Source organism: Leptonychotes weddellii, chromosome 7 (assembly GCF_054177405.1).
Source record: "Leptonychotes weddellii isolate Sample4059 chromosome 7, ASM5417740v2, whole genome shotgun sequence".
Taxonomy (NCBI): domain Eukaryota; kingdom Metazoa; phylum Chordata; class Mammalia; order Carnivora; family Phocidae; genus Leptonychotes; species Leptonychotes weddellii.
This window is the reverse complement of record NC_138375.1, coordinates 31,018,887-31,029,593: the sequence shown is the minus strand read 5'-3', so window position 1 is coordinate 31,029,593 and position 10,707 is coordinate 31,018,887. Positions and strand designations below refer to the sequence as shown.

Here is a 10,707-nt window from a genome sequence, read left to right as displayed (position 1 = left end):
GCTGACTGGTCGCAGGTTGCCTGGCACAGAAGAGGCCGTTAAGAATGGCTTCTCCTCAGATAGCAGAAGCTCCCCATCTTCTCCTTTTGCCTCCCGGGGTTTTAGACACACACTGGCCTGAACACACACAATCCTGGGTCCTTTGCTTTGCAGCTAGATGCACACTTCGTGGGGGGAAACTTTTGGGGCAGGAGACAGCTGCTAAGCCACTTGTAAGGAAAGGAGGTGATGAGGAAATACTGGATTTCCTGCTGCAGACAGACCCAAGATGACTATTCCTATAATTTGGGAAATGAGCTACCAGGGGACTATCTGCTTTATACAAAGATTTTTCACAAGATTCTTTCAAAAAGTGAGTTTGTATATTTGCAATTTTTTTCCCCCCTGGGGAGAAATTAAGTATTTCTCAAAGGGATCTGGAACCCAAAATGATTAGTACCTACTGCTTCGTGTGAGTAAACAGAATTTGGCTTTCAAAAGTCAAGCTTCTAATTCTGTTTCTTTGTGGGAAGGCTAACATCTGAGCCTCTTTGTATTTACAGTCACGTGATACAACATACCCAGCACACAACAGTCAATAGGGGTTTGTTTGGACAAAATGCATTCATAGTCAAAGCAAGGCTTACTTGAAAGCCGTCACTATCCAGGGATGACATCATTTGACAGCGCTCCTCACTTTATATACCATGGCGTGCTCACATGCAGCAGTTAGTAGAAAGAATTCACCCCTTTCTGAAAGAATAAGAATTTTCATTTAATTTGTGAAAAATTTGAAATTGCTATACCCTTTTCCATGTCCAACTACTACCACTAGAAACTTTTATTTATATGCTACTTATTTTTGTAAATATTTCACATTCAATTCTTAAAAAATTCTGTGGAATACATAGGCCTTCCAAGGAGTAGGACATCTGTGATGAGAATATGAGGCTTGGTTTCCCGCAGCTAGGAGGCCTAGTTTCTCGTTCCTTTCCTTCAATGACCACACAGAGGTCCTGTGAGATCCCACACAGATCCAAGTTTTAAACATAGCAAAACAATCCAAGCAGGTTTGTAACCACAGGAGACCAGAAAGTTCTGAAACAGCAGGTGACTTTTCTGAGAAAGCTCACACAGTCTGGGTTGGGCTAACCTGGCCACAACAGAGCAGAAGGAAAAAAAAATAACCACCCATTTTTTTTTTCTTTTTTAAAAAGCTGCAGTTTCACTTGCTGGCTCAGCAAATGTTTTTCCCTATGATAGTTTGAAAAAGAACATGACTTGGAGGCCCTTTTACCCTTAGCCCTGCCTCCCGCCCCCGACTGTACCATTAAATCCTAGATACTGGGGTGACTAAAAGGATAGGGAATAAATCAGTAATTGCAAAAAAAACCCTTTCTCCCCATTTTATGCTTGGCAGCCCTTGCTACTTTTTTTGGTTTATAATGATCAGTTCAAGGGTTTGCTCAGCTTGCAAGGTCACAGTCAGAGCGGACAATGAACTTTGGACTATGGCTGGAGAGAGGTAAACAACAGGACTATAAATATCAGGGCTTCTGGCTGTGACTTGAAGGAGCTGTAGAGCTGAGCAAAGAGAGAGGACGCAGGCTGCTCGCAGGCTGCTCGGAAGGGGTTGGGTAAGTAGGAACTTTGTGTTTTCCAATATTTGATTCAAACTTGATTCTTTTAGAGCTTGGTAAATAATTTGATTTCAAGTCTGATAAAATGTTTCTGTCCTTAGCATAGAGTTTTAAAAAGGGAGATGGGTAAATAAAATAATAATAAAAAAAATACAAAAGAAAGAGAACAGAAGAGTGTGGAATTGGGTGGGGCAGGTGAGGTTCTGCCCCGCCTGAGGCAGTCCTTGCTGATTTCTGCCCTGTCCGCAGGACAAAGATGGGAGCAGGGGAGGCTGGAGAAATCCAACGCCGTGACTCTGCAAAGAGTTGTGTTGTTATATGGGCGATACTGCGTGTTCAAGCTTAACTATCTCCCACTGAAATGCAGAGTGAGAACTCTCAGGAAAAATCAGCCCCTGGGTTTGAAGGGCCGAGACTGAGAAATGGCCAATCTGCAGGGCTGTAGAAATGTCCTGGGATACTGTGAACAGTTTCAGAAAACACAACACAACAAAACACAATGCAAGAGCTGGGGTGGGGGTGGCAGGGTCTGTCAACTGTGCGGAAGTGGTCGCCCTTCAAAGAGTTAAAACCCAGGTGGCCTGTGGTGAGATGCAAGGTTTTGCAGTGTACAAGGTGAGCGGATACTTTCAGGTGAATGAGGAAGGACCCTCAGATGCCAGCCTGAAGTTCAGGGAAAAAGTTTCTGCATATTTTGCCTCTTAATGGGGAATTTAAAACAGAAGTAAGTCTGCATGTGGCCAAAAATCTAATTTCCCTAATTGAAAAGTGGTGGGATTGGTGAAATTTACAACTACTTTCAACAGCTCCCAATAATTCCAGTTGAGTTATTTATCCTCATTGTTTTTACACAGCTATCTGATAGCTATAATTATAATCAAATGTTTATTATGCAAAAAATGATCTTAAGAAAAAAAGTTGAACAGCCTATTGATTATATAGTAGAAGAAAATGTGTGAGAACTCCGTAATCCACTACCCTCTGCCAATGGCTTTATGTCTTTTTTTCACCAAAAAACTAAATGAGGGAAAAAGTCTTTTCCTTTATATTTACTATTTAGCCCCTTGAAAGGGTATGTATATGGTGAAGTGAGGATACCAAGTGCTGAATTTATGCTGAAGTTCTGTAATTACTGAAATTATATTCTAGAAAGTAGGGGGTCTCCCTCCAGTCTGGTAAGAAACAAAACAGCTTGAATTATTTTGATGTTCTCTTTGCCATACTCGGGCATAAACAAATAAAACCCTGGCTACTGTAATTGTTAGAGGTAATCTATCTAATAGCTAAGAGGTCATGTTTTGGATTTAGCAGAACTGGTTTGAATCCAGTCTCTTTTGTGATTTGCCACCTGTGTGGACTTGGGCAAGATGCCTAACTCTCTCTCAGCCAAGGTTTCCTGAGCTTCAGAAGGGGGTGACGGTCACACAGTTGTAAGGATTAGCTGACAGAGAAGTGCTTAGCACCACCCGTGTAGAGTTCTATAAATGCTCAGTGAGTGGTAGCTATAATAAGGGTCATTGTGCCGTCCGTATAAATGCCATTCTAAAGAAATGCCCTAGATTTAGTCCAGATATAGCCTCTGTTTTTAAATATTAGAATCTTAAAAATATTAGAATAGTTGGGATGGCCTTAATAAATCATTTAATTTCCCTCTCTTTTAGTTAGGCTCTTATCAATATACCCTGTATAGGTAGGAATTTTGTGGTATTAAATGATGTGAAAGATAGTCCGGTTTTTAAAATTTCTATCTATCCAGTGCACCAGAGCCCCAGTCAATCTGATTCTAGCTTTTCTACACTCATCTTAATTCTGGGCTCACTCTAGGTAACTTATCATTTGCTGCCCCCCACCCTCTTTCCCTTCCCTACCTCCCCCAAATGTACTTTTACTTTCTTATCCCAGATTAGTGCCTGAAAGTGTGCCAACTTCCCAGTTCGAGAATGTTGTCCTCATCTCTCTCCACAGACTTTATATCAGAATAAGCCTGTTCCTGGGTGGATTTTTCTTTTACTGCTCGTCTCTGCTGAATGTGTTCCTTATTTTTACCACCTCTTTACAGATCCCTTGTTTTATGTGTACCTCTCTGCTAGGAGAGTTAGCCTTAGTTTGGGGATATTTCTGGTCAGATACTGAGCTTTTCTACTCAGAGGGGGGGCATCTTTTTCCCCAAGAGCATGCCATCTAGTCACAGAAACCTCTTGAAAGTCATGAGAGCCAGTCCATAGACGGAGTGTAAACTGCAGTGAGTTTGGTAGAGGGACAGCGATTTGTGACATTTCTCCTTGGTCAGAGTTTTTCCTTTGGTCATATGTACCTCAGATGTGATAGTAACATTTTGGCAGGCGGTTTTATACCTGAAAAGATTCAAATCCTTTACTGTTAACATAGAGCTAGACTTTAAAGGGTAAGAGGAACAAAAGAGAGCCAAAGCCAGGAGACTCCGAAATACAGGATGCTTGAACCTGCAGAGCTGAGGGCCCCACCTGTGCTCTCACTGCTACCTCCTTTCTTCCTGGGTTCTCTTTTCACGCTGGCTCTTTTCCTTTCTGTGCGGAATCCCCTACTTACCCTTTCCTTTCTTAGGTTGGTGGAGGGTGGAAAGCAGCAGTCAGAACTTATTTGAGAGTGAGAGAGAGAGAGAGAGAGAGAGAGGGAGGGAGAGCACGCGTGAGATGGGGGAGGGGCAGAGGGAGAAGCAGGCTTCCCGCTGAGCTGGGAGCCCGATCTGATTGGGGCTCCATCCCAGGACTCCGGGATCAGGACCTGAGCTGAAGGCAGACCCTTAACCCCCAGGCGCCCCGCATCTCAAATAAAAACAAAAATATGTTTGCAGAATGTTACTTGGTTATAGAGGCCACAGTCTCAACATTTTTCTCAACCTTTATAGGTTCCAGACAAGTAGTTGGCTGCCTGTTCAGGCAGATCTCCACAGCATGCTTCCTGAAGTTTCTTGCCAAGCCAGGTAGTTAAGAGATGGTTTGACCACTCCCCTGCCTCTGGCTGATTTTTGAACCTGTTCTGGGAAGATTTGGTGCGGGGAGGCCGAACATAATGAGCCCAGCAACACTGGGATAGAATCCCCGGGCTAGGTCCTGACAGGAAGGGGAACGGTACTGGCTGGATTTATAGAAATTCCTGGTTATGACTGTGAAGTCGCCTGTGAAGATGACAGCAAGGTTTCCTCTGTTACAGGACAAGCCCAGCAATGTGGAGAAGCCTGGGGCTTGCCCTGGCTCTCTGTCTTCTCCCATGGGGAGGAGCAGAGAGCCAGGAACAAAGCTCCTTCTGTAAGCAGCCTCCAGCCTGGAGCATAGGAGATCAAAATCCAATGCTGAACTCAAGTGGTTCGGTAACAGTGGTGTCCCTTCTTCAAGCCAGCTGATACCTGTGCATTCTGCAGGCATCCAGGTGAGAGCCGTTCTGTGCTCTAGGACTTCCCAAGGGGAAAGCTATCGAACACATACATACGTACATAAAAGAAACATAGAAATGGAAAAGATGTGTTTATTAAATCACATCTTTAGAAAAACTATACGTTTGCATAAAACAAGTTAGAAGAAAGTATACTAGGAGGATATATACCAAAATATATATAGTGGTTTTCCTGGGAATTATAGAAAAATTTTCTTCATTTTGTAGACCTATATTTTATAATGTCCTACTAAATATGTATTACTTGTGTAATGAAATGTTCTAAAATGTAATCCTGCAAATGGGTTAGTTATTTTGATAGAAAAAGCAAATGCGAGTGCTTTGCTGGAGTAGAATCAATGCTAGACTTGCCATCAAATGTCTTGTGTCATTTCACAAACATATCTATGTATATGTATATATAAATTATATGTATAACAAACATATTTGTTAGGTTCTTCAGTAAGTATTTATTGGGTGGAATTCTCTGTCAGATGGATTAAAAACCATACACTTTGTAGGATTAATTTGAGGACCAAATGAGCTATTGCTTGTGCAGTCAGCATAAGGTTTTAACTGAGCACAAGTGCTCGGTAAATACTGACAAAACGTAACTTTTAGTTTTTTACAACAATATAAAGAAGAGATATAAGTAAAAAATAGTAAAAGAGTTTCATGTAAAAAAATAACGAGGAGAGAGAATTCACTAATACATTAAATGAGATTATTCCTTTTTTGTATTTTTCCTAAATATTTTAGATTGGAAGACCTGCGAGTAAAACTGGAGAAAGAAGGATATTTGAACATCTCTTATGTTGTTGTTAATCATCAAGGACTTTCTTCTCAATTAAAATATATGCATCTTAAAAATAAGGTTTCAGAGTATATTCCTGTTTATCAACAAGAAGAAAACCAAACAGATGTCTGGATGCTGTTAAATGGGAAAAAGGATGACTTCCTCATATATGACAGGTGTGTATACACACACACACACACACACACACACACACACCCCAAATTAAAATATAACCTGCTTTGCATTTAATTTAATAGTAAGTGATTTAAAATAAGACATCTTCTTTTGTTTTGTTACCAGATACTCAGTGAGCACATTAAAATGTTTGGTTTTAATGTTTTTGAAATGACTTTCTTTTGTGCAAAAGAATTCACCATTCTAGTAGGGAAATACCGAAAATTGACTATACTTATCCACCCCGTAGATTGGCATTCCAAGAAAGGAGCAATTCGTATATCATGTACAATTCTAACCTAAGAATTTTTCAGATGAATATCTATACTTTGCAGACCACTTGCTTATCTCTAATCTGATTAATAGTTTAAAAGCGACATACCTGAATTTCTGAACTATAAAGTGTGTTAATCTTTTAGGTTTAATCTGCATAAATCTGCTTTTGATCCCTTGGGTGAATAAAACATTTGTATTTTGAGGGAACCTCAATGCGTATGTTATTTGATATGACCAACATGACTAGTTGATTCTGTTTTCTTTGGACTCTCCAGAAATGGTGAGCCAGACTCTGTTTAGGCCTAAGCTCTATTTCATCTTACTCTAAATATTTTTAATATTACATGTTCTTTTTGGACTGCGAACTTCTAATTTAAATAGTTGCAAAGTGTAGCTTTTTGATATTCACATAATATTATATATCCTGGGTAAAATGTGGCAAGAAGGACATTTCAACCCCACCATTTCTGGGAACACCAAGTATTGTAATTCCATTTCTTTCCTTATGCTGACATTTTTGTTGCATCAGATATATTTTTTAAATAAATGGGTTACTGGCCAAGACATGAGGATCTTTTTTGTTATGCTGTGATTTTTGTGTTGTGTGGAATTTGTGCTGCCATAGTGGTTATGAAAACCCCATGTGATTTGCCCAGCCCAATTTATGATAAGTCAGTGGTTTGGGCATTGGTAGAATTTATGTCTCTTACCAAATTGTATTTGACCAAGTCACAGTGACTAAACTATGTAGTTTTGATATTATTAATAGTGGCATATCTGTAACATTTTGAAATGCTAGTGTTAGATTCACTGTAGTCTTGCTGTGACCTAAGCTGGTATTCAGTGCCAGGGAGCTCATCTGAGACCCCACTCAAGGAAATTTACTGAAGTTGTGAATGGATGGGTCTTTGTTACAAGACCATTAAACCAACAGTACCTATCCCAAACTGCTTATGTACGGTCACCATACAGAAAACATTGTAATGATACTGTGTTTGTCCTTTTCTTTTTAGATGTGGCCGTCTTGTATACCATCTTGGTTTGCCTTACTCCTTTCTAACTTTCCCATATGTAGAAGAAGCCATTAAATTTACTTACTGTAAAGAGAAATGTGGACACTGCTCTCTCATGGTATTTCATTTTTCTTAATTATTTTTACTGGGAGAAAAGAGAAAATCTTTTAAGAGCTATCTAAATAAGTTAGTGTCGTTTCAAGACCAATTAGTTAATCAATGTTTCTGTTGGTTATACTAAAAATAAACTACAATGGTAATTTTTATAATTACACATTCTTTCTATTATGTAACATATACTGTAAGACATCTTTTCAAGATCCGTATTGCTGCTTTTATCTAGAAGGAGTTTTGAAAACAAGAATCGGCATAGATCACATATTTCAAATACCACCAAATGATACTGCATGTGTTCCAAGTGCTCAAAGAATTCAGCTAACATAAAATATCATTATTGTAATATCCTGAATATGTTCACACAGGAGCATACTGATAGCAAAGCTTATTCATGGGCATTACCTGAAATGGAATTGGGGCCCAGATAGCTAATTCATTTATCAAAGATGTAAGACTGTCAGCTTTTCCATGAAGCCCTTACACTGCCTGCCCGTTCTGTAGCCAGAATCACCATGTTTATTTCACAATGGAATAGATTTTCTACTCGTTACTGATACTTCTCTCCTAACAACTGTGAGAATATTTCTTCCTTGTCATGAGAATTGATTTTAATTTATATTAACTAGAACCTCCCGCATGTTGAAAAGGAAAATAATTCCAAACAATTTTCCTTAATAGGGCAAATTGGCAAAATTTGAACTCAGGTTTAAAAATAATTCTTTTTTTAAATTTAAATAATTAAATTTATTTATTTAACAGAGAGAGAGATCACAAGTAGGCAGAGCGGCAGGCAGAAGGAGAGGGAGAAGCAAGCTCCCCGCTGAGCAGAGAGCCTGACGCGGGGCTCGATCCCAGGACCCTGGGATCATGACCTGAGCCAAAGGCAGACGCCTAACTGACTGAGCCACCCAGGCGCCCCTAAAAATAATTCTGAATTTTATTTGTGAGCTATACATCCTTCAGATTTTTCCAGGTGTAAAGAAAGCCATCTCAATTTTTAATAAATTATTTAATTAACTAATTTAGTTGTTATGAAGCACAACAGGTTAATTACTCTAGTTATATAATTTTTCACATTTTAATCTTCATTATAATCCTATGAAGCTTATTCTGCTTTTAAAGAGGGGGAGACTGAGATAATGCAAATAAAGTATTAACTCAATGTCTAACTTCTAAGTGCTTAAATGCTAGCTATATTGATTCCTCATTCTGGGATTATTTTAGTATTTTGCATTTTTGCAAGTGCCTAATAGTTATAAATATACCCAGTTATATTGAAACAAAGGCAGAAACAGTTCCCATAACATGCTTAAAATTTATGAGCCACCTGTAAATAGGAATAATATATATATCTGATATGCCAAAGCAAATTGGAGTTTTCCTATTTCATTGTATCCTAGATGTCATCAATTAAATTACACATTATTTTATGTACTACTTAAAAAAAATGCTGTCAGTTAAGGTAGGACACAGTGTTACAACACCAACAGTAGGATGCATTCTGATTTTAAAGACATTAAAGTGTGAAAAAAATACATTGTAGGATCAATAAAATATAGTAATTGGCTTTTTGAAATTAGACCACTACTACCAATCTTTGAACATTTAGAACATTATGTAGTATATTTTAAACATTATCAAACTGTTACTAAGTTTATCAAATTGTTTATAGTATTAAATTCTCAAAAGTGAAGGAAATAATCACCAAAACTAAAAGGCAACCTATGGAATGGGAGAAGATATTTGCAAATGACATATCTGATAAAGGGTTAGTATCCAAAATATATAAAGAACTTCTAAAACTCAACACCAAATAATCCAAATAAAAAATGGGCAGAACACATGAATAGACATTTTTCCAAAGAAGACATATAGATGGCAAACAGACACATGAAGAGATGCTCAACATCATTGATCATCAGGGAAATACACATCACAACTACCACGAGGTACCACTTCATACCTGTCAGAATGGCTAAGATCAATAACACAAGAAACAACAGGTTTGGGGGAGGATATGGAGAAAGGGGAACCCTCTTACATTGTTGGTGAGAACACAAACTGGTGCAGCCACTCTGGAAAACAGTATGGAGTTTCCTCAAAAAGTTAAAAATAGAACTACCCTATGATCCAGGAATTGCAGTAGTGGGTGTTTACCCAAAGAATATGAAAATACTGATTCAAGAGGATACATGCACCCCAGTTTATAGCAGCATTATCTACAATAACCAAATTATGGAAACGGCCCAAGTGTCTGTTGATTGATGAATGGATAGGAAGATGTGGTGTGTGTGTGTGTGTGTGTGTGTGTGTGTATAATGGAATATTACTCAGACATAAAAAAGAATGAAATCTTGCCATTTGCAATGATGTGGATGGAGCTAGGGAGTATTATGCTAAGTGAAATAAGTCAGTCAGAGAAAGACAAATACCATATGATTTTACTTATATGTGAAATTTAAGAAACAAAGCAAATGAACATGGGGAAAAAAAAAGATAGGCAAACCAAGAAACAGATCCTTAATTTTAGAAACAGACTGGGGGTTGCTGGAGTGGAGGTGGGGAGGGGATGGGATGGTTTAAACAAGTGATGGGCTTTAAGGAGGGCACTTGTGATGAGCACTGGGTGTTATATGTAAGTGATGAATCACTAACTTCTATACCTGAAACTAATATTTTACTGAATGTTAACTAGCTGGAATTTAAGTAAAAACTTAGGGAAAAAAAGAAATAAGATAAAATGAAAAACAAAGCAAAAAAAAAAAGAAATGGGGGGGCAAACCAAGAATCAGAAACAGACTTTTTTTTTTTTTTAATTTTATTATGTTATGTTAGTCACCATACAATACATCATTGGTTTTTGATGTGGTGATCCACGATTCATTGTTTTCGTATAACACCCAGTGCTCCATGCAGTACGTGCCCTCCTTAATACCCATCACCAGGCTAACCCATCCCACCACACCCCTCCCCTCTAAAACCCTATTTGTTTCTCAGAGTCCATAGTCTCTCATGGTTCATCTCTCCCTCCCGATTTCCCTCCCTTCATTTTTCCCTTCCTTCTCCTAATGTCCTCCATGCTATTCCTTATGTTCCACAAATAAGTGAAACCATATGATAATTGACTTTCTCTGCTTGACTTATTTCACTTAGCATAATCTCCTCCAGTCCCATCCATGTTGATGTAAAAGTTGGGTATTCATCCTTTCTGATGGCTGAGTGATGGAATCATTGTATGTATGGACCACATCTTCTTGATCCATTCATCTGTTGAAGGGCATCTCGGCTCTTTCCACAGTTT

General features: G+C 38.6%; 1 protein-coding gene across 1 annotated transcript in view; it reads left to right on the top strand.

Annotated features, from left to right (window-relative positions):
• Window positions 1-1,426: 1,426 nt before the first annotated feature.
• The window catches only part of SELENOP (selenoprotein P), a 12,224-nt gene continuing 2,943 nt past the window's right edge, over window positions 1,427-10,707 (top strand). Inside the window, 5 exon segments of the mRNA XM_006747538.3 lie at window positions 1,427-1,616; window positions 4,507-4,581; window positions 4,812-5,027; window positions 5,790-6,002; window positions 7,290-7,407. Coding sequence (XP_006747601.2) covers window positions 4,553-4,581; window positions 4,812-5,027; window positions 5,790-6,002; window positions 7,290-7,407 — 576 coding nt within the window. The 5' untranslated portion in view covers window positions 1,427-1,616; window positions 4,507-4,552.